Genomic DNA, 25,693 nt, shown 5'->3' with positions numbered 1-25,693 from the left:
ATTGAACCGAAGGTGACCCGTCTCTCCGGAACGTGGTTGAAAGTGAGAACGTTTTCCCAGGCATACATTTTAATGGAGTGACATCTGACATCGTTGGGGTTTTTGTCCAGCCGGCTTGAGCGGAAAATCTCTGTGTGGCTTAAGTTCACTCCATTTAATCAAAGATAAGATATGGAGCGCTTCGCGTTCCGAATTGGTAATGTTCTCTTCAAAACCTGGTACTGTTGCTCTCTCTGGCCCTGATCTCTGCACTCAAGATACGGTTGTTACTGGACAACTCTTGAGGTCTTCGCAGAACCCTTCTGTAATTGTCTGCCCCGGTCCACCAAAACAGGAGCTCCTTCCCCGTATGACCCCCTAGTCCAACTAGCTCTGCTGGTTCTGGGTCTTCTAAGTTGGAATAATGGTCCTTCCTTCCTTCCTTCCTTCCTTGCTTCCTTCCTTGATTTATAAATGATCTGTCCATATCAATAAAGTCCTTGCTTCCTTCCTTCCTTCCTTGATTCCTTCCTTCCTTGCTTCCTTCCTTGATTTATAAATGATCTGCCCATATCAATAAAGTCCTTCCTTCCTTCCCTCCTTCCTTCCCTCCTTCCTTCCTTCCTTCCTTCCTTCCTCCCTTCCTCGCTTCTTTTGCTCCCTTCCTCGCTTCCTTTGCTTCCTTCCTCGCTTCCTTCCTTGCTTCCTTCCTTGCTTCCTTCGCTTCCTTCCTTGCTTCCTTCCTTGCTTCCTTCCTCCCTTCCTTCCTCCCTTCCTCGGTTCTTTTGCTTCCTTCCTCGCTTCCTTCCTCGCGTCCTTCCTCGCTTCCTTCCTTGCTTCCTTCCTTGCTTCCTTCCTTGCTTCCTTTCTTGCTTCCTTCCTTGCTTCCTTGCTTCGCTTCCTTCCTTGCTTCCTTTGCTTCCTTCCTTCGCTTCCTTCCTTGCTTCCTTCCTTGCTTCCTTCGCTTCCTTCCTTGCTTCCTTTGCTTCCTTCGCTTCCTTCCTTGCTTCCTTCGCTTCCTTCCTTGCTTCCTTTGCTTCCTTCCTTTGCTTCCTTACTTGCTTCCTTTGCTTCCTTACTTGCTTCCTTTGCTTCCTTCCTTGCTTCCTTTGCTTCCTTCCTTGCTTCCTTTGCTTCCTTCCTTGCTTCCTTTGCTTCCTTCCATGCTTCCTTTGCTTCCTTCCTTGCTTCCTTTTCTTCCTTCCTTGCTTCCTTCGCTTCCTTCCTTCGCTTCCTTCCTTTGCTTCTTTCACTTCCTTCCTTCGCTTCCTTCGCTTCCTTCCTTCGCTTCACTTCCTTCACATCCTTCCTTTGCTTCCTTCGCTTCCTTCCTTTGCTTCCTTCACTTCCTTCCTTCGCTTCCTTCACTTCCTTCCTTCGCTTCCTTCGCTTCCTTCGGCCAGAAGAATGGGCTCATAATGAATTTTTGTAATATCCAAGAATAAACCAACGACATTCCGGCTCATTCTGCCTCGAGTGTGACGAGGCTGTCATCACGGGCGGGTTTGAAACCCATGAACCACCATAAACCAGGGACAACAATACATATACTATATGACCGCAGAAGCCTTTATTTGGATACCGGCGTAGTCCGTGTGGTACACAGTTACATCACGTGTCACTTGTTGCCTGATGTTTGGTAGCACCGTGAGTGGGGTAGGTGTTTGGATGTGTGATGAGTAAATATCGAGCCAATTCAAAACAAAAAAAAAAGGTTGCGATAGGTTGCTGAAGCAGGACGATGCGATGTTCAAGTTCTCATCTCTTTAGGGGGACGACTGCTCCATCAGCTGTCCTCCAGGCCTGTACGGAATCAACTGCACGTCGTCATGTTCCTGTCACAACGAGATCTCCTGCTCACATGTTGATGGATCCTGCGTATGCAGAGAAGGTTATGTTCCACTCAGGGTCTCTGTTTGTTGTCGTTGTTTTGTCCTCTTCGCATCCTCGGGCTAGCTAGACGCTTCAATAACAAGGCTCTGCTGTTTTACCGAAACAATGAATGCTAAAAGGGGGAGGGACAAAAATGGTTTAGTTTCCTGAAAATAAAAACATCCAGGTTTAAATGCAGTAGCAAAATACTAAAGAACCCAACACTTGAAATATCTTCAAATAGTACCCACATACCGTTGTACTCGTGACTATCCCAGGATATGTACTGTGTCAGGTATACACGTGAAGGAATTAGCTCATTTCAGTTTGTTTTTTAGACCGCTGCACGGCGTACGAGTGGTTAGCGCGCACACCTCACAGCTGGGAAACCCCAGTTCAATCCCGCCCACAAACACAAATGAGCCAGTATGCCGAATTTGCAGTCAGCTGTTTACTTTAGCAACTTCCTCTGTCGTTTTATCACCTGCTCTGTACCATTGATGCTTAGCACCCCCTAGCGGACCTGGCGGTATTACACCCAAACACCAACAATGGCTGTTTGGATTATTTTAGACGTAAAAACATATTTAAAAATAGTGGGGTGTCTGTTTTTACAACTGAATTTTATATATCAGACATGAATTATGACAAGTTTTAAACATATTTATGCATTTTAAACATTTTTTTAACCATGTTAACTTATTGTGTTTTTATGTACCTTACATGTTAAACCAGGGGTGGGCAAACTTTTTGACTTTGATATGACAAAATTTACGGGGGGGGCAGACTATATATTTTAGTCCACCTGGTATTATTGTATCTGTAAAATTGTCATGCAATCTGCTATTATTATTTATTATTTTATATTTATATTTAAATATTTTAAAAATAATAAAATATTATAATAATTACAATAAAATTAAAATAATAATTATTATATTATTATTATGTAAAATATGCAAATATAACAATAATATTATATATAATTAATATAATAATTAGCATTAATATAAAAAGTATAATAATCATAATAGTTCTAATAATAATTATAATAATCTAATAATGTGTCCCTTTTTTCAGGAGCACTTTGTAAACAACAGACCATGTCAAAAAACCAAATTGATACAACTATCAAAAGGTTGGCTCAGGCCATGATGCCAGGTTGTATGTTGACTTTAAATGAAATACTTTGGAAAGATTGGGCGGGCCGTATTCAAACACTTGGCGGGCCGGATGTGGCCCCCGGGCCGTAGTTTGCCCACCCCCGTGTTAAACCACGCCAAAGTTTCAGATAATGAGGTTTGCGCCCCGCTCGCTTTTCCTTATACAGGCTGTTTGCTGTACAAGCTGAGTGGGACCAATCACATGCTAGTGGGCGTGCCCGGAGGCGGGCCTTGGGTGGAATAAAAGACTATTTTGGGAAGCCGAGACAATAGGTGCAGATTCTGGAAGATCTAGAAAGCTTTTTGTGCGTGTTATTGCGTGTGGCTGCTCTACAGGAGTCCACAACTCAATACAAACGGACAAAAAATTAGCATAATTGGTTCCCTTTGTGCGAAAAACTAATAAATTTGTTAAAAAAATGTGCAATATTGCTTGTCCATTGTGTATTTCATCCACTGAGGAACACATAGAACGTAAACAATATGCTAACTTGTGTTTTCCAAGCATGTTACCTAATGGTCAGTGTGCGTCCAGGTTGGCAGGGGGTGGACTGCTCCATCCGTGCTCCAGTGGAACCTGGGGTCTCAACTGCAATCAAACGTGCCAGTGTACTAATGGGGCAGCGTGTGACCCGGCCAACGGAACCTGCTCCTGCTCTCCCGGCTGGAGGGACGAATTCTGCGACATTCCGTGTCACGTCAGTCCCCCATTTTTTCTCTTTGACACGAGACTCCATGGCTTTGTTTGCCGCTGCATGCCCAGTGGGCGACCACCTCATCCGTGACGCTAATGAGTACAAGTGGTAGAGAAAATGGACGGAGGGATGTTTTATGCGTGATTTGCTTTTAACTACTTCCATAAATTAGCACGTCTCGCCTTGTTAAAGCTTAAACGACCTTTACGGAATCATAATTTGTGTATAAATAATTTTATGTCCTGACTTATAGGAGGGATCATACGGCTTGGACTGCAACGAGCGATGTGACTGTGCCAATGCTGACGGCTGCGATCCCGTTACCGGATTCTGTCGCTGCGTTGCAGGTTGGACGGGTAAGACATGCAACCACGAAAAGCAAAAAATTGATTCTGATTCCGACAAGAGGACTCACTCTGTTTGCCGTTGTTCTATGAAGCGTCTAGGTGCTAAACCAGGGGTGGGCAAACTTTTTGACTCGCGGGCCGCATTGATATAACAAAATTTCTGGGGGGGGGGGGGGGGGGGGCAGACTATATTTTACACGTAACAGTCCACCTGGTATTATTGTATCTGTAAAATTGTCATGCAATCTGCTATTATTATTTATTATTTTATATTTATATTTAAATATTTTAAAAATAAATATTATAAATATTATAAAATATTATAAATATTATAAATATTATAAATATTATAAATATTATAAATATTATAAATATTATAATTAAAATAAAATTAAAATAATTATTATTATGTAAAATATGCAAATATAACAATATTATTATATACAATTAATATAATAATTAGCATTAATATAATAAATATAATAATCCATAATAGTTATAATAATAATATAATTATTATTATTTTAATTTTTATTATTATTATGTGCTTGTGTCCCTTTTTTCAGGAGCACTTTGTAAACAACAGACCATGTCAAACAACGAAATTGATACAACCATCAAAAGGTTGGCTCAGGCCATGATGCCAGGTTGTATGTTGACTTTAAATGAAATACTTTGGAAAGATTGGGCGGGCCGTATTCAAACACTTGGCGGGCCGGATGTGGCCCCCGGGCCGTAGTTTGCCCACCCCTGTGCTAAACTAATGCACCAGTCAACTCTCTTCTTGTTTGTTTAGAGGCAAGAGACAAGGAAAACAGATCGTGTGTTGTATGGTAATATATGGAGGGCCGGAAAAATGATCCAGTCCGGTTTTCATTTATCGTTGGATTATTTATTCGTTCATTTGAATGCGTATCCTCACGAGGGTCGCACGGGTGCTGGAGCCTATCCCGGCTGTCTTCGCACGAGAGGCGGGGGTACACCCTGGACTGGTGGCCAGCCAATCACAGGGCACATATAGACAAGCAACCTTTCACACTGACCCGTTATGTCATTGTATGGTCATATCACCTCGTGCTTTGGTACGTGACAAAAAAATGTAAAATAATTTAAAAAAAAAATTAAAAAAAATTTAAAAAATGTAAAAATAATTTAAAAAAATTAAAAAAAAATTAAAAACATTAAAATAATTTAAATAAAAAAATTAAAAATATAAAAAAAATTAAAACAAAAAAACTTTAACTATATTAGAAAAGCAGGAAGTGAACAAATGTAACAGTTACTGATTGTAAAAGTACCAGATGGAGGGGTAGGATTTAATAAGCTTTGCTTCTTCCTACTCCTTTCGGACATGTGGAACTGGGAACTGATTATGGGATGCATTCAATTGGAATCTGATGCATGTTCAAATGAAATTAAACCATTACCATTATATTCATACCTATGGACAATTTGGAGTCGCTAATTAACCTAGCATGTTTTTTGGAATGTGGGAGGAAACCGGAGTACCCCACATATGCATCGGGAGAACATGCAAACATGGCCATGGGTGGAATTTAACTCTGGTCTCCCGGCTGTGAGGCTTGCGCTTTAACCACTTTGTCCGCCGTGCAGCGGATTATTATTTATTATATTAGTTTTTTTTTTTTCCCTGAACAAGAAACGTCATGTCATCTCGTGACAACCCTACTAGATAGGACAGCTGAAGTCTGAGAGGGGATGACGCAATCTCCAAAGGCTCCCTCTTTTGTGAAGATACAACGGCGGGATGCCAGACGGACTAACTCCTCTGGTGCAGAAACAGCAAATGATGGTCTGAAAGAGGAACGAGGAAGTCCACATCAAAGGGGGGGGGTGGGGGGGGGGGGGGGTACAGTGCCCTCCAGAAGTATCGAATCAGTGGGGTCAAGTCCTTTATTTTGGACTTGACATGAAAAGACCACAAGGACACGCGTGACGTGACATGGATCCAGCACGAGCGTCTGGTCTCCACCTGTGTCCAACCCCCACTCGGCGACCCCACCCCCCCGGGGTTTTAACGTAACAACGCAGTCCGCTCAACAGGGCAGCATCTTTGCCCCCCCCGATGTGCGCCTCAAAGACACTTTCTTAATTGAGTTTTAATGGCCGCCGACGCCTCGCTCTCAAATTCTCTCATATTGGGCGTCAAAGGAAGTTCCTAATGAGCTGCTGATATGCCAGGCTTCCTGTCTTGTCCCGCTCCGTGCGTGTGTGCATAAATATGGATTCATCTACTGTGAGTCTCTTGGGCAGGGCAGCCTCCAGACTGTCCCCCCCCCCCCGCCCCCCCCCCCCCGTGAGCAGTGATGGCTCTGATCCATTCTTTAGACGCTTTCTCAGGACCCGCCAATGTAAGGCTGATGAAAGACGGAGACACTTGAGCCAATGATTAAAGGCCAAAAAGGCTTAGGACACCAGGAATTTCGGAATTTTGAAAAAATGGTATGATATATTTGAATATATTATATCTGACATACATACGTGGAAGTACTACGTGAAACTGATAAAACATAAATGTCTCATAAACAAATATATATATATTTCACTTTTACGTCTCACAGCAACGCACGGTGGTCGAGTGGTTAGCATGCAGGCCTCACAGCTAGGAGACTCGAGTTCGATTCCACCCTCGGCCATCTCTGTGTGGAGTCTGCATGTTCTCCCCGTACATGCGTGGGTTTTCTCCGGGTACTCTGGTTTCCTCCCACATTATATTTTTAATATTGGTTGTACGGCGGTCGAGTGGTTAGCGTTCAGGCCACACAGCATGGAGACCAGGGTTCAATTCCACCTTTGGCCATCTCTGTGTGGAGTTTGCATGTTCTCCCTGTGCATGCGTGGGTTTTCTCCGGTTTCCTCCCACATTATATTTTTAATATTGGTTGTACGGCGGTCGAGTGGTTAGCGTGCAGGCCACACAGCTCAGAGATCAAGGTTCGATTCCACGCTCGGGCCATCTATGTGTAGAGTTTGCATGTTCTCCCTGTGCATGCGTGGGTTTTCTCCGGTTTCCTCCCACATTATATTTTTAATATTGGTTTTACGGTGGTCGAGTGGTTAGCGTGCAGGCCACACAGCTCGGAGACCAGGGTTCAATTCCACCTTTGGCCATCTCTGTGTGGAGTTTGCATGTTCTCCCCGTGCATGCGTGGGTTTACTCCGGGTACTCCGGTTTCCTCCCACATTATATTTTTAATATTGGTTGTACGGCGGTCGAGTGGTTAACGCGCAGGCCGAACAGCTCGGAGACCAGGGTTCGATTCCACGCTCGGGCCATCTCTGTGTGGGGTTTGCATGTTCTCCCCGTGCATGCGTGGGTTTTCCTCCCACATTCCAAAAACATGCTAGGTTAATTGTTGACTCCAAATTGTCCATAGGTATGAATGTGAGTGTGAATGGTTGTTTGTCTATATGTGCCCTGTGATTGGCCGGCCACCAGTCCAGAGTGTACCCTGCAGCAGCTCTATTAAATGATATCACGCGAAAACATAAGACTTCAAACCAAAATATGTGCAAATGTATCACGATTGTACCACTAAAGAGGTTTGACTATATTTGTATATCGCTCACATCCTTGTGGTCTTTATCTCTCCTTCACACATTTGTACTCCTCTTTGTTTCTGATTAGCTGCAGAAAATGTCGTCCTTCCTCATATCTTTAGCGCCGCGTTGGAGAATCAGTCTCACACCAATCTTATCCGCAGACAAGAACGACGCACCATCCTAATGTGCATAGAATAACAGAATAAATGATAAACAAATGATCCCGTAAAACCCGAGTATTGTTGGAAGCTACCGTTTCAATGTCAAACCTTGCGCCGTGCGTGTTTTTTTTTCCCCCCCCCACAGGCGTCCATTGTGACAGCGTGTGCGATGACGGCCATTGGGGACCTAACTGTTCATACGGCTGCACTTGCGTGAACGGAGGCTCGTGCTCCCCGGAGGACGGCACGTGCGTGTGCGCCCCCGGCTACCGTGGCACCAACTGCAAACGAAGTAAGAAATCTGACTTTGATAATTCTACCTCAAATAAAAGTACAGCCCATCCCCGCATATTTGTGACTTAGAAGTGATGGTTTTGTTTATTTTCCCTCGGAAAATAGGCTGATTTCTTCTTGTCTCATTCACTCTAAGTTGGTAGTAATTTATAAAAACATGATAATATACAGTAAATCAAATGTACAATATATACGTATGTACCACTGGTAAAAATGGCCACAATGTTTCACTGATAATGTTTTTTTTGGCAAGCCCTAAAATTTAGAAATTTGCACCATTGTTGATGCCAAACGTATATGTAACGATCTGGCACCATTTTTTATGTCAAACTTATATGTAACGATCTGGCACCATTGTTGATGTAAAAGCCAAACTTATATGTAACGATCTGGCACCATTGTTAATGCTAAACTTATATGTAACAATCTGGCACCATTGTTAATGCCAAACTTATATGTAACAATCTGGCACCATTGTTGATGTCAAACTTATATGTAACGATCTGGCACCATTGTTGATGCCAAACTTATATGTAACGATCTGGCACCATTGTTGATGCCAAACTTATATGTAACAATCTGGCACCATTGTTGATATAAAAGCCAAACTTATATGTAACGATCTGGCACCATTTTTTATGTCAAACTTATATGTAACGATCTGGCACCATTGTTGATATAAAAGCCAAACTTATATGTAACGATCTGGCACCATTGTTGATGTCAAACTTATATGTAACAATCTGGCACCATTGTTGATGCCAAACTTATATGTAACAATCTGGCACCATTGTTGATGCCAAACTTATATGTAACGATCTGGCACCATTGTTGATATAAAAGCCAAACTTATATGTAACAATCTGGCACCATTGTTGATGCCAAACTTATATGTAACGATCTGGCACCATTGTTGATATAAAAGCCAAACTTATATGTAACGATCTGGCACCGTTGTTGATGTCAAACTTATATGTAACAATCTGGCACCATTGTTAATGCCAAACGTATATGTAACAATCTGGCACCATTGTTGATGACAAACTTATATGTAACAATCTGGCACCATTGTTGATGACAAACTTATATGTAACAATCTGGCACCATTGTTGATGCCAAACTTATATGTAACGATCTGGCACCATTTTTTATGTCAAACTTATATGTAACGATCTGGCACCATTGTTGATGTAAAAGCCAAACTTATATGTAACGATCTGGCACCATTGTTAATGCCAAACGTATATGTAACGATCTGGCACCATTGTTAATGCCAAACTTATATGTAACGATCTGGCACCATTGTTGATGTCAAACTTATATGCAACAATCTGGCACCATTGTTGATATAAAAGCCAAACTTATATGTAACAATCTGGCACAATTTTTTATGTCAAACTTATATGTAACGATCTGGCACCATTGTTGATGTAAAACTTATATGTAACGATCTGGCACCATTGTTAATGCCAAACTTATATGTAACGATCTGGCACCATTGTTGATGTCAAACTTATATGCAACAATCTGGCACCATTGTTGATATAAAAGCCAAACTTATATGTAACGATCTGGCACCATTTTTTATGTCAAACTTATATGTAACGATCTGGCACCATTGTTGATGTAAAAGCCAAACTTATATGTAACGATCTGGCACCATTGTTAATGCCAAACGTATATGTAACGATCTGGCACCATTGTTAATGCCAAACTTATATGTAACGATCTGGCACCATTGTTGATGTCAAACTTATATGCAACAATCTGGCACCATTGTTGATATAAAAGCCAAACTTATATGTAACAATCTGGCACAATTTTTTATGTCAAACTTATATGTAACGATCTGGCACCATTGTTGATGTAAAACTTATATGTAACGATCTGGCACCATTGTTAATGCCAAACTTATATGTAACGATCTGGCACCATTGTTGATGTCAAACTTATATGCAACAATCTGGCACCATTGTTGATATAAAAGCCAAACTTATATGTAACGATCTGGCACCATTGTTGATATAAAAGCCAAACTTATATGTAACAATCTGGCACCATTGTTGATGTAAAAGCCAAACTTATATGTAACAATCTGGCACCATTGTTGATGCCAAACTTATATGTAACAATCTGGCACCATTTTTTATGTCAAACTTATATGTAACAATCTGGCACCATTGTTAATGCCAAACTTATATGTAACAATCTGGCACCATTGTTGATATAAAAGCCAAACTTATATGTAACGATCTGGCACCATTGTTGATGTAAAAGCCAAACTTATATGTAACAATCTGGCACCATTTTTGATGTCAAACTTATATGTAACAATCTGGCACCATTGTTAATGCTAAACTTATATGTAACAATCTGGCACCATTGTTGATGCCAAACTTATATGTAACGATCTGGCACCATTGTTGATGTCAAACTTATATGCAACAATCTGGCACCATTGTTGATATAAAAGCCAAACTTATATGTAACGATCTGGCACCATTGTTGATATAAAAGCCAAACCTATATGTAACGATCTGGCACCATTGTTGATGCCAAACTTATATGTAACAATCTGGCACCATTGTTGATGCCAAACTTATATGTAACAATCTGGAACCATTGTTGATATAAAAGCCAAACCTATATGTAACGATCTGGCACCATTGTTGATGTAAAAGCCAAACTTATATGTAACAATCTGGCACCATTGTTGATGACAAACTTATATGTAACAATCTGGCACCATTGTTGATATAAAAGCCAAACTTATATGTAACGATCTGGCACCATTGTTGATGTAAAAGCCAAACTTATATGTAACAATCTGGCACCATTTTTGATGTCAAACTTATATGTAACAATCTGGCACCATTGTTGATGCCAAACTTATATGTAACGATCTGGCACCATTGTTGATTAAGATTAAGATATGCCTTTATTCGTCCCTCAGTGGGGAAATTTGTATAAATTTCAAACTTATATGTAACAATCTGGCACCATTGTTAATGCCAAAATTATTCCAGTGTATTTCCTGAGCTATCAACCACTACCGTAAAATCTAAAAAAAAAAAAAAAGTCAGCGGTCAAAACAGAAGCGCCCCATCAAGACTTAAAATACTTAAATAATCGATTGACCGCGGGTTTAGGTCCGCACTGGGCCGCGTTCCGCCACTTGGTGATCCCTGAACTACGGTATGTTGTTTATTGCGCTCTTCACAGCGCGGATAGCAAACACGCCAGTTTTCCTTTGTTCCTTCCTCCATTAGCGAGATGGATTCCAGAGCGTTTGCTTCAAAGTTTAGTCAATTATCCTAATGAGGAGCACGAGACAAGAAGGTAAACGAGGCTGCATCAGCTCCGTTTTCCCACCGAGGCAAACATCAATTCAAACAAATGAAAGGTGGAAGGCAAACAAAGCTGGACTCTTAACAAAAGTGTGCGTTTGTGTGTGTGTGTGTGTGTGTGTGTGTGTGTGTGTGTGTGTGTGTGTGTGTGCGCTCCACAGCATGTTCACCTGGTTTCTATGGCCATCGCTGCAGCCTGTCCTGCCCTCAGTGCGTCCACAGCGACGGCGCATGTCATCACGTCAGCGGTCACTGCGAATGTTTGTCTGGCTTCTTCGGTACCCTCTGCAACCAGGGTGAGTCCCATGTTTGGATATCTTCTAGAACAGGGGTGCTCACACTTTTTCAGCATGCGAGCTACTTTTAAAATGACCGAGTCAAAATGATCTACCCACTACAAAAATGCAAAACATCTATTTATTTTCAAATGTATTGAGGATTATTTGTACGTACAATGTATGTTGATGTACCTTACATAACCAAATGAGCCAATATTGCAAAACACACATAATTAACTATTAACATTTTTTGTAATTACCTGAGTTTACTTTGATGACTTGCACTGAATTGAACCAGCCAGGGATGCATAGTCCGGACAGTAGCTGCTGATAGCCAGCCTCAAGCACACTTCCAAATGTTTATCAGTCATGGATAATATCCGTATCATAATATCCGTATAATATTCCATATCCGTATGGAAGTGATATGTTTTTTGCCTTTTTACTTGGTCCAGCTCCTTCACTCATTTTAGTGACCATAAACTTTAGCGAGGGCTTAAAATCTTGCAATTCGCCGACTAGCTTAGCACTTTGCATCGTTGTTTACGCATGAGCGGTGACCTAAAGGTCAAAATTCAGTTGTCATCCGACTGGTTGTCCTGTATGTCAATCAAGTAACGGGGATGGATGATAGGCTGACATCGTAAGTTCTGCTGCACTTAGAGACGTCGTTTGATTTGATTGGTCGCCCGAAGGGCAACGTTCAGTTGTCATCTGAATGGCTGCCCTGTATGTCAATCAAGTGACGGCATTGACGCTGGGATGATATTTTTTTAATGTCACGCCGCGATCGACCAGTACCACCTCCGCGATCGACCGGTAGATCGCGATCGACTTAATGAGCACCCCTGTTCTAGAAACACCACCTTTCTTAGGGAGTACAGAAGAAGAAGAAATGGTCACACTAAAAAGACGCTTTTATTGATAACAGATTGTCCTTGAAACTAAATAAAACTAAAATCATGCTGTTTGCTAAGCAGCAAAAAGGACACGCACCAGAAAATACAAATAGACGGTGTAGACATTGAAGGTAAATAAATTGAAAATGAAAATATGAGCTGGAAACCTCATATTACAAAATATACAACATAAGTTGGCCGGAAATATTTCAATATTGAACAAAGCAAAATTTGTTCTCAGAAATCAGAAATCACTCCACACTCTTTATTGCTCTCTGGTTCTACCATATCTTACTTATTGTGTTTGGAAATATGGGCTAATAACTATAAAAGCAATCTTCACTCGCTAAATGTACTGCAAAAAAAAAGGCCAGTAAGGATAATTCATAATGCCGCCTACAGAGAACATACTAACTCCTTATTTCTAAAAATCACAAACTTAAACTAAACTGATATAGTTCATCTTCAAACAGCTAAAATAATGCATAAGGCTAAAAATAAGCAATTAGCTAAAAATGTCATCCAATACTTCTCTACAAGAGAGGAGAAATATGATCTCGGGGAAGAACTACATTTGAAACACTTCTATGCTAGAACTACGTTAGCATTAGCATAGCATTTCATTTTTTGGGGAAAAAAATGAAAAAAAAAATTTAAAATAAGTAATTTAAAAAAATATAAATTTAAAAATATAAATTTAAAAAATATACATTTAAAAAAATTAAAACAATTTTTTATTAAAAAATAAAAATTATAAAATAAAATTAAAAACAAAAACTAAAATTATATTAGGAAAGCAGGAAGTGAACAAATGTAACAGTTAGTGATCGTAAAAGTACCAGATGGAGGGGTAGGATTTAATAAGCTTTGCTTCTTCCTACTCCTCTTCGACATTATGTGATGCATTCAATTGTAATCTGATGCATGTTCAAATGAAATCAAACCATTACCATTTCCTATGACATAGTGACCCATGCAAAATCCATCACATCCATCCACCCACCTCGTTCTCATGAGTCCGGTTGTCTCGTGACCCCCCCCCTGCTATGCAGGCAGCCCACGGTTTGGTTGCCAAGTTGAATTCCAAACGGAGTCACGGGAGAAGTGTGCTGTGAAATATTCAGCGGCATTAATCATGAAGACAGCCTGTCCTACATTAGTTATTCCGCTGGCCGGCGCATCTTCAAGCAGGTCCGCTGATAACTTGGCAACCTTAATAAGTCCGTTGTTCAAGTGTTCAAGTGTCGGCCCAGAGACCGGACAGCGACACGCTGGCCTAGTAAGACCGGCACCCTCGCTAAAGGTGTCTGGGGACTGTACTCTTATCACACCAGCATGTTTGAATTCAAATCTATTTTATGGACATGACGGTACTGGAGGGGGACGCTAATGTTGGGGGTTTTAGCAGCCTAAGCCGGACTAGAATTAGGGACCCTTACTGTTCTTGGAGTACTGTAATCCCTTGTTTATTAAATTGATTCTTATATTATAGTACAAGTATTTTGTAGTTAAACCTGTGTATGATGTTTTAAATACAGTTTTTAATATTGTCAGATGCCTTTAGACATGAAATAACACCCCAGAGTCATATTTGAGTCATGAACGAACGGGTAAAAAGAATTAGTTCTTTTTTGTGAACAGAATGAACAAGGTCACCACCGCCCCTTAAAGTACCCGTTCAGTGCGTTCAGTTGCAAAAGCTTTTTTTTTTTTGATTGGCTGGACCGAGTGTGTGTGTGTGTGGGGGGGGGGGGGTGCAGCGGTCACAGCGTCAGACAGGGAGGTGGGACGGTTGGGGGGCGGGGGATCACAGGCTAACGACCAGTTGAACGAAATGAACAAAATGAACAAAAATGAACGAAATGAACAAAATGAACAAAAATGAACAAAATGAACAAAATGAACAAAATGAACAAAAATGAACAAAATGAACAAAAATGAACCGAAATGAACGAAATGAACAAAAATGAACGAAATGAACAAAATGAACAAAATGAACAAAAATGAACGAAATGAACAAAAATGAACGAAATGAACGAAATGAACAAAAATGAACCGAAATGAACGAAATGAACGAAATGAACAAAAATGAACGAAATGAACGAAATGAACAAAATGAACAAAAATGAACAAAAATGAACAAAATGAACGAAATGAACGAAATGAACAAAATGAACAAAAATGAACGAAATGAACAAAAATGAACGAAATGAACGAAAATGAACAAAAATGAACGAAAATGAACGAAATGAACGAAATGAACAGAAATGAACAGAAATGAACAAAAATGAACGAAATGAACAAAAATTAACAGAAATGAACTGAAATGAACAAAAATGAACCGAAATGAACGAAATGAACGAAATGAACAAAATGAACAAAAATGAACAGAAATGAACAAAAATAAACAAAATTAACAAAATGAACGAAATTAACGAAAATGAATGAATGAATTAATAACCTAATCCTGATTAATTGAATTTTGTACGTATTTAACCTATAAAATCGCAATTAATTGCACATCAAGAGACCATTTTATTTATAATATGTACGGACTTAAAGACCTGGGTTCGATTCTGTGTTTTTGTTCTCACCGTGTGTGCGCGGGTTTTTTGTTGAGTCGGAACGAACGTGAACACGAGTGACCGGACTGACTTGACACGGCTGACCGGGTCTATGCACGGGGGGGCGGGGGGGTCACAGGTTAACGACCAGTTCAACGAAATGAACGAAAATGAATAAATGAATGAATAATCTAATCCTGATTAATTGAATTTTGTCCATATTTAACTTATAAAATTGCAATTAATCGCAGATTTTATTCATAATATGTAGGGGCGTAAAGACCTGGGTTCGATTCTGTGTTTTTGTTCTCCCCGTGTGTGCGTGGGTTTTTTTCCGCGTTCTCCGGCTTCCTCTTACATTCCAAAAACATGCATGTTAGGTTCATTGGTGACTCCAAGTCGTCTGTCGGTATGAATGCGGCGATGTGCGACCCTTGTGAGGATAAGCGGCATAGAAAATGGATGTATGGATGTATGGATATACCTAATGTGTTTTATGCTTGTTCTGTCTTCATCACATATTTGAAGTAACAAATTGGCAAACAATACAAACGTATTAATAAAAGCCATCTTCTTCTCTGTGGTGTTTCAACAGTGTGTCCAAGTGGACAATATGGCAAACAGTGCGCAGGGACGTGTTTGTGCACCAACAACGGCACCTGTAATCCCATAGATGGATCATGTCAGTGCTACCCTGGTTGGATCGGCGAGGATTGTTCCAAATGTAAGACAACAACAACAACAACAATGACTTTTTTTTTTTTTTTTGCCTCTTGTGCCACATTCAATTCCACATGTTTGTGTGTCTCATTGGCAGCATGTTCTCAGGGCTCGTGGGGTCCCGATTGCATTCACACGTGCAACTGTCACAATGGCGCCCAGTGTGGCCCCGCTGATGGAGAGTGCCAATGCAGCCCTGGATGGACAGGACTCTTCTGTACTCAGCGTAGGTACCACACGCATATAAGACAACCACCTTCCCCTTCACTAAATCACCTTTATATATGACGAAAAAATCGCCAGACAATCGAAGACAGCTGGGATAGGCTCCAGCACCCCCCCGCGACCCTTGTGAGGAAAAGCGGTATAAAATGAATGAATGAATGAATCTCTACTATGCTCTGAAGGATTGAGGAATCACCATTAGTCACTATATTAACATGTAAGTTTGGCGCCATCTAGTGTACATTTTTAATACCGTCAGAAATGGAATGACTACAATGTTGACCTTTAATGGGTTTTAAACACAAGAATTAGGGACACAAGATTTCTATTCCTCCCTCATTGTTGATATGTTTACTGTGGTTGACGGTATTTTACACAAAAGCTTTTTCCACGGTTATGCTTTGGAATACAAACTAACAGGAGGACAAGAAACATCCTGGAGCAGATTGCGTTTGACCTTTGATATATTCCACCCTATTTTGACACCAGGAACCTTTCCTTACAGTATGTGGTTTCAAATACTGTCAATCTTATTTTGTGTCCTGCCTCAGGCTGCCCGACAGGTTTCTACGGCGCTCAGTGTGCCGAAGTGTGTCGCTGTCAGAACGGGGCCGACTGTGACCATATGAGTGGACAGTGTTCGTGCAGGACGGGTTTCATCGGAAAGAGCTGTGAACTCAGTGAGTGTTTGCATTGTATTTACACAACGGCGGCCATTTTGCTTGTTTCTTAATGGCCCTCGGCAAAAAAAAGGAAAGATACAGAATGTGAAGACAAAAAGCTGAAATTTTGATACGTATAAAATAATAATAAATAACAAACACATGTCTGTCCCCCAGTGGGGGCATGACACAAAATAATTGAGTGCCTCCATTTTAAAGAGTTACGATGCCATCTACTGGATGGAGTTGTAATGACAAGCCATTTTCGAAGATAAGTGTCCAAACTCCTTCTCTTCGACGGCCGATGAAGGTAAAATAAAATGAAAGGATACGGAGGACACTGTGATTGGTTACATTTTGTAAACTAACCAATGTAGATATATAGTAGTTGTATATTTGTAATATTTTTTTTACAGATGACGGAAGTGTATTATTACTTTCTCGCCACTGCTCGTTTTTCACGTTTATAGACTTATACAGTTGACTTCTTGTCATTTTTTTCATGACACTGTGACTTTATTCTCATTATATTTTCTATTTATTCTCATAGTATATCGGAATAAGTTACCACCCCAACTTAATTTTTGGGTTAGCTAAATTTGCAACTTAGTCCTTGCTAGTGTTGCTAGTAAGATGTATTTTCAACCCGACGGCTCGCTTCCAAAGACGTCTTTTGGGTTTTTGTGCTTGATTCACAAATGGGTGAGAAAGAGAGCGTAGTTTTTTGTTTTTTTGGGGGGGTTTTGGTGTAGTTTTAAGCCGAAAAACTGTCCAGAAGGTGGCAGAAGTGCATTTTATCTTTGCTATTAAAATCCATGCTAGCAGCAACCAGGAAGTGAAAAGGCATCTCCTCGTAGGGAGGGAGGGAAATTGTAACGCATGCGCACTCAGTTCAGTGACAAACATCATAATAGTTTATTATTTGTTATTTTCATGTAAAACAATATTTTTGTGGCGTTGATGTTGTCGTATCTGTGTTTGGACATTTTGGTTAAATATATATCAAAATTTGTGTCTAAAAGTGAAAATTATACTTTTTTGAGAACCTTTTGAGAACTTTTTTAAGTAGGTAACTTAGTAGAAACTAACTTTTTTTTCTGATGAAAAATTATCTAAGCTTTCTACCATGTCTATAGAGCCCTGAAAAAATGAGTCAATATCATCAAAAATGTCCGGTACAGAGAGGGACAGCTTTTAAACCGTGTCTGGCCATGTATAGTATCACTTTATTATAATATTTCTTCTTTTGTCACACAATTTTTCATCATTAGTCCTGTTTTTATTATTTTTGTTTGTTTGATTATATATTCCAAATGTGCCAAGAAATGGTAAAACCTTGCCATGTTCCACAAATCTAGTAAAGTAAATCTAAAATAAATAATGGCGGGCCGCCACTGATAAATTAATGTATGGGGAATCCCGGCACTAACTTCATTGCTTCATTTTGCCTAAGCTGCTTAAAGCCGAAAGACGTGGTGTAAAAGCTGTCCTCCCATGTGCAGAGTGCCCTGCGGGAACGTTTGGCTACGGCTGCCAGCAGCTGTGTGAGTGTATGAACAACGCCACCTGCGACTACGTGACAGGAACCTGCTATTGCAGCATCGGATTCAAAGGCATCCGCTGCGACCAAGGTGAGACTTTGCTGAATTTTTCATGCATGTTAACATGAATGAGCGACTACATCCAAGAAAGGATATATATATATATATGCGTATGTATGCGTGGGTTTTCTCCGAGTACTCCGGTTTCCTCCCACATTCCAAAAACATGCTAGGTTAATTAGTGACTCCAAATTGTCCATAGGTATGAATGTGAGTGTGAATGGTTGTTTGTCTATATGTGCCCTGGGATTGGCTGCATGGCGACCAGTCCAGGGTGTACCCCGCCTCTCGCCCAAAGACAGCACCCTTGTGAGGATAAGCGGTAAAAAATGAATGAAAGCGATTCCCAATAAAAAGATCAACATTGTTTTCTAAATAGCTGTCAACACAAGGATGTTTACGTGCGTGTAGGCTTCCCAGAATACCTTGCATTACCTGTACATTATCATAAAATAGTACAGTAAACCTCGGATATATCGGACTCGGATATATCGGAAATTCGCTCACAACGGACAGATAAAAAAGAACCGATTTTTCTGTAATGCATTTCCAATAAAAATTCATTGCATATATCGGATTTTTTATAACGGATTTCGCCTATTTCGGACAAAATCTCCAGTCCCGTTCCAATGCATTTCCATGAAATTTCCCTGGCATATATCGGATGGCCGCATGGTGGCGCTCCGATTCGCCGAATCGTGACAGGCCGCTATACGACGTCGTTTGCAGCGTTTGCAGCGTTGCCTGCGCGTCCAGGTACATTGGAAACATAGTCAAGGAAGTGCCTTTTTATAACGGATAAAATCCCATTTACGCATATACCGGATATAAATCCCATATATGCGTAAAAGGGACATTTTCCGGTATACGCATATAACGGATTCCGCTTATATCGGACAAAACCAGTGGGAACAATTGAATCCGATATATCCGAGGTTTACTGTATTATTTTGCATGTATATAGCTGTGTAAGCATTTATTTGAAGTGGTGCAGTTTCACTTTGTGTTATCACATGTGAGTGGTTTGAGGAACTGCTGTTGGTTTTTATGAAAAATCCATGAAATTGAGGGCTTGTGAATGCTAAATCAGGAATTCATGGGCATCCACTGTATTGATTTATATTTAAAATGTGAACTGAGTAAAGGATTGTGTCAGTTGGTGAAGAAAGCGTCTGCAGATGTTTCCGATTTTGCATTTAAAGTCTTTTTTTTTTTTTGCTCCTCAGCCGCAATGATGATGGAGGAACTGAACCCCTACACCAAAATCGGCCCAGCTCTGGCATCAGAGCGTCAGTCGGCGGGCACCATCCTGGGCATCGTCTTCCTGCTGCTGCTCATCATGGCCATGCTGGGCCTGGTGGTGTGGCTACGCTACAGGCAGAGGGAGAAAGGCCACCGTGTTCCCAACGTCACCTACACACCCGCCCTGCACCTCAACTCCGCTGACTACTCCCTCTCAGGTGTGTGTCGCTGTCCATGGTACCCGGGCTCTTTTTTCCATGTTTATTTCCTACTTTTGTTGTTGAAAAGCTCAGTGGTGTTTATCCAACATCACTCGGACAGGGAAGCGGTTCACCCCCCCAAAAATAGGGGGTTATATTGTTATATTCTATGGGTTTATACATATACAGTGATGTCATGTAACATGCGGAAGGCAAGGAAATATGATGTCATGTGGCAACAGCAGGGCTTCAGTGCACGGGCCTGCTCTCCTCTGCCGAGTCCTCGCCTAATAACAGCTCCGTAGGCCACTGCTTCTCGAACCCAAGCTACCACACGCTGGGCCCCTGCACCTACGCCGCTCACTACGCCAAGCCTGGCAAGAGGCGCAGCGCCAAGGTAGGCCTGGCTTTTCTCTCTTAAACTCCGAATATTGAGTCGTACCTGCGAACGGGACATTAGACTCTCAGGGTGTTGAATCGTCAATGGATAATGGACATTATTCTTGTAATAATATACATTTTTTTAAACGTTTTGTTTGTTTCTCATAATATTGTAACTTCAAACCTTTAATATTTGAGCAATAGGCTTCCAAAATCATTAATATTATGACTACATTCTTATAAAATTATGACTTTTTTATTCCCTTAAGAAATATTATAACTTTACTTTCCCAATTATTTTTACTTTCCTTTCTTTGTCTTTTTTTTTTTTTTAAATGCTTCAACTTTCTGAGGGATACTTTTTTCTTATAATATTAATTAATTTATAATATTCCTATAATATTTTGACTTTATTCTCGTAATATTATAACTTTTTCTCAACCTCATTTTCCAAAACTTGCAACGTTATTTTTGGTTTTGTTGGTTTCTCATCATCATCAAATTTATGATGTAAATTTATAAATTTAAATAAAATTTATTGATAATTTTTTTCTTAAATATATCCACTTCATACTTCTAAAATGACAAGTTTTTGTCTTGTAATATGTTTTTATTCCCCTAATATTTTGACAATATTCTAGTAAAATACACTTATTTTTCTGTTGATGTTTTTTTTTTTTTAATTTTCCTAGTGTTTTTTTTTATTCTCATAACAATACATCTTTTTTTTAATAATGTTTTTTGTTTATATTTGAACTACTAGCTACTGGACTGCTCAGGTCGTTTTACCAGGCTTCATCAGTTCATGCTCAAAGACTGGATAGGACAGCTCTGCTCTGGTCCTACTAGTAGAATTTATTCATTTATATATTTTTGATGCATATTTTTGATGTTCAAATGAAATTAAACCATTACCATTACCATTACCATTACCATTACCATTACCATTACAAGAATCTAAAGAAGACGATGCACAAACGTCAACAAAATCCTCACACAGGTAGACTACACTTGACTACCATCTAGTGGCTCAAATGTGACATGACACAATGATCTTATATTCAGTTATGGCTAGAACAGGGGTGGGCAAACTACGGCCCGGGGGCCACATCCGGCCCGCCAAGTGTTTGAATACGGCCCCGCCCAATCTTTCCAAAGTATTTCATTTCAACTCAACATACAACCTGGCATCATGGCCTGAGCCAACCTTTTGATGGTTGTATCAATTTCGTTGTTTGACATGGTCTGTTGTTTACAAAGTGCTCCTGAAAAATGAGACACAAGCACATAATAATAATAAAAATTAAAATAAAAATTATGATATTATTATTAGAACTATTATGATTATTATATTTATTATATTAATGCTAATTGTTATATTAATTATATATAATAATATTGTTATATTTGCATATTTTACATAATAATAATATAATAATTAAATAATGAATTGTATTAAATTAATTAATAAATAATAATAAATTAATAATTAAATTAAATAATATTATAATTAATTAATAATAATTATTATTTTAATTTTATTTTAATTATTATAATATTTTATTATTTTTAAAATATTTAAATAAAAATATAAAATAATAAATAATAATAGCAGATTGCATGACAATTTTACAGATACAATAAAAATTAAAATAATAATTATGATATTATTATTATTATAACTATTATGATTATTATATTTATTATATTAATGCTAATTATTATATTAATTAGATATAATAATATTGTTATATTTGCATATTTTACATAATAATAATATAATAATTAAATAATAAATTATATTAAATTAATTAATAAATAATAATAAATTCATAATTAAATTAAATAATATTATAATTAATTAATAATAATTATTATTTTAATTTTATTTTAATTATTATAATATTTTATTATTTTTAAAATATTTAAATAAAAATATAAAATAATAAATAATAATAGCAGATTGCATGACAATTTTACAGATACAATAAAAATTAAAATAATAATTATGATATTATTATTATTATAACTATTATGATTATTATATTTATTATATTAATGCTAATTATTATATTAATTATATATAATAATATTGTTATATTTGCATATTTTACATAATAATAATATAATAATTAAATAATAAATTATATTAAATTAATTAATAAATAATAATAAATTAATAATTAAATTAAATAATATTATAATTAATTAATAATAATTATTTTAATTTTATTTTAATTATTATAATATTTTATTATTTTTAAAATATTTAAATAAAAATATAAAATAATAAATAATAATAGCAGATTGCATGACAATTTTACAGATACAATAATACCAGGTGGGCTGTTACGTGTAAAATATATAGTCTGCCCCCCCCCCCGGACCGGAAATTTTGTTATATCAATGCGGCCCACGAGTCCAAAAGTTTGCCCACCCCTGGGCTACAAAATGGATGAAAACTTTGATTGTGAGCATCTAATGGTCGTGTCCTCGTCTGTCCCAGATAAAGACCAAACGCCGACACAGGAACAGCGCTCCAGAGTGGGGAGCGTATTGCAACCTGAGTGAGTTGGGTCGGTATCTTCCGTCTTCACCTTTCTAGTTTTGCTTCAACGTCAACTTGAAGCCTCCCCAAGATTGACCTGTTTTGGACTCTTGTTTGTGGCTACCGTACAGGCGTGTACTGCATGGACCGGCGGTACAGTTACAATGTGGAGCCGCACTACACAGGTACATTTGTGTTGTACTTTTGTACATACAAGTATGTACATTTGTGTTGTACATACTTCCTCCGTCAGTCCGCTTGCTCAAACACCTCCCCTCGTCAATCATGCTTCTCCCGCCTGTTCAACCTCCTCGGCTTCATGTCCTCCGTCAAAGTAGAGTGGAGAGTAGAGGACTGGGTGTCGCATACAGTGTGGAAGACAGTACAATGATACATCCATCCATCTTGATGATGATGGAGCCTATCCCAGCGACTTTCGGGCGAGAGGCCCGGTCGCCAGCCAATCGCGGGGCACATATAGACAAACTTCTTCCTGAATCTGCACTCTCTGCATCATTCATTCATTCATTTTCTACCGCTTATCCTCACAAGGGGTGCTGGAGCCTATCCCAGATGTCTTTGGGCGAGAGGCAGGGTACACCCTGGACTTGGTAGCCAGCCAATTACAGGGCACATATAGACAAACAACCATTCACACTCACATTCATACCTATGGACAATTTGGAGTCGCTAATTAACCTAGCATGTTTTTTGGAATGTGGGAGGAAACCGGAGTACCCGGAGAAAACCCACACACACGCACGGGGAGAACATGCAAACATGCAAATGGAGATTCCAGGTCTTCCCGATCTCCCGATTGTGTAGCCGCCATGCTACTGTGTCATCTTACAAACACTAAATTCATCACACAGCGACTTAACAGACGCGGGGTATACATAATACATATACAAACATGTACAAATACAAGTATAAAGTAACACAAAACAAGCAAAGCGTTTCACTGGACGCTGCATTGCTGCCTCCGTCCACCAGAGGGAGCCACAATAGCCCAGACGGAGGCTGACGTCATGGCAGCGCCCCAATTAATGTTGCTGAGACGCAATTCATTATGGGAAAATTTCAAAATGCAGTTTTTTAATGTATATTTGTTTACATGTTTGTATTTTATTAGGTATACCTTTTGAGTGTTAAGTTGCTGTGTGATGAGTTATAAGGTTATACTACCCAGCGGGTTCGAAGATGACCGATATGGTAAATTGGGGTAAATTGATTGCGTATGATCTTGTCCTCACAAATGTCTTTGTGTCTCTGCAGGTCTCACCTCCTCCTTCCTCTTTGTGTCAATCCCGTCATTCCCCAAACTGGGAATTCCTCCTCCAGTCCGAGTTACGAGTGTGCGTGCTTGCTGTGTGCCGTGCTTCCTTTAACCGCAAACTTCATTCCCCAAAACCTGCTTGGTCATGCTGCCGTCGGGACGTATCGCAGCTTTGTCGCAGTCACTTTGTCACAAAGGCATTTGTCTCACGACTTTATATATTTTTTTATTTTATTTTTATTTAGAGTTATTTTATTCTCAGTGCATTGGTACCATCGCTACTGGAGAGGACGGCGAGACTAGATAGGACGGCACTGGTTTCAGGGGGGTGTCCAAACTGTGACCCGGGAGACATTTTGGGCCTGCGTCTATTTTTTTATTAGTCGGTGTCATTACATAGTGGGAAAAAAAAATAATAATAATAATAAATTAATTATTTTAATATAATAAATATAATATATTCTAAAAAATATCATTTTAAAACAACAAGTAATGTAATGAGAATAGGTTTTAAAAGTATTGTAATATTTAATATTCAAGAAAAACAACGCCATTGTTTTATAAAGTTAAAGAAAAAGGTTGTTTCTTTATTCTTTGTTTTGTTTAGACATTTTTATTTTGATAATTAAACTATTACTTTTTTTCCCGTGTTGTATATTTTTTTTTTGACAATTTTTTCTCTTAATATTAGGATTTTATTCCCCTAATATTTCAACTTTATTGTCATAAAATGACTGGATGAGCATTGTAATTCCAGTCTATTTGTGACCTTTCCAACATGCGTGTCTCTCGGAATTTTTATTAGAAACAATTTGGTGTTTTTGGGGGAACTACGTTAGGGAAAAAATTAAAAGACACGAGAGCAGAAATTGAAGAATTTACAAGAATTATGTTGTAATATTACGAGGAAAAAAAAATGTTGGATAAATTTCAACTATTAAGGAAAAACATATTTTTTTTAAAGTCATAATAACACGAGAAACAACCTAAACACAGTTGGAAAAAGTTGCAAAAAATGTTACAATGTTACAAAATTAAAGTCAAAATATTTTGGCATAATCATAATTAATTACAAGATGAAAATTTGACGAGAATAAAGTTTAGTGAAAAAAAGTAAAATATGTTGCTTCACAAAATATGGCCTTTGAATTCTGTCATTTGTCTCCATGTGGCCCTCGCTGGGATGTTTGGGCACCCTTGGTCTAGTCCGGCCTGGGAAGGTCTTGGAGCTGGAGGAGGTGGTCCACGGACCAGCTGGCCTCCTGAGTCTGTGTGTGGAACTGAACGGGGGTACCAACAAATCCTCAGCCGGCGTCGGCCCTGCTGCAGATGCGTTTGATGACTCCTCAGTAAATCCGTCCTTCCCGTGTCCTTGTTCCCTCCTGCAGACTACATGAAGGGGTCCCTGTCCAGCACCTGCTCCCTCAACAGCGAAAACCCGTACGCCACCATCAACGACCCGCCCGCTCTGGCATGCAAACACTCGGAGAGCAGCTACGTGGAGATGAAATCACCCGCTCATCACGAGCACATGGCGCGCTGCTGCTCGGCCGCCGTCATCGCCGCCGCCGCCGCCGGTGCCGCCGTGCCCGCCAAGAACGTCTACGACATGGGTATGATTTTTTTTAATTCATAAGTCACAATATTACAACTTCAAACCTTTAATATTTGAGCA

General features: G+C 39.2%; 1 protein-coding gene across 1 annotated transcript in view; it reads left to right on the top strand.

Annotated features, from left to right (window-relative positions):
• The window catches only part of LOC131132286 (multiple epidermal growth factor-like domains protein 11), a 104,891-nt gene that overhangs the window by 76,997 nt on the left and 2,201 nt on the right, over positions 1-25,693 (top strand). The window contains 15 exon segments of the mRNA XM_058077780.1: positions 1,750-1,870; positions 3,550-3,573; positions 3,576-3,712; positions 3,963-4,065; positions 7,927-8,073; positions 11,584-11,718; positions 15,759-15,887; positions 15,981-16,109; positions 16,660-16,788; positions 18,273-18,401; positions 19,598-19,831; positions 20,056-20,210; positions 22,701-22,761; positions 22,874-22,927; positions 25,407-25,631. Coding sequence (XP_057933763.1) covers positions 1,750-1,870; positions 3,550-3,573; positions 3,576-3,712; positions 3,963-4,065; positions 7,927-8,073; positions 11,584-11,718; positions 15,759-15,887; positions 15,981-16,109; positions 16,660-16,788; positions 18,273-18,401; positions 19,598-19,831; positions 20,056-20,210; positions 22,701-22,761; positions 22,874-22,927; positions 25,407-25,631 — 1,912 coding nt within the window.

Source organism: Doryrhamphus excisus, chromosome 7 (assembly GCF_030265055.1).
Source record: "Doryrhamphus excisus isolate RoL2022-K1 chromosome 7, RoL_Dexc_1.0, whole genome shotgun sequence".
In the NCBI taxonomy this organism is placed as follows: domain Eukaryota; kingdom Metazoa; phylum Chordata; class Actinopteri; order Syngnathiformes; family Syngnathidae; genus Doryrhamphus; species Doryrhamphus excisus.
Note: the sequence above shows the minus strand (reverse complement) of the source record. Positions and strands in the feature narration are given on the sequence as shown.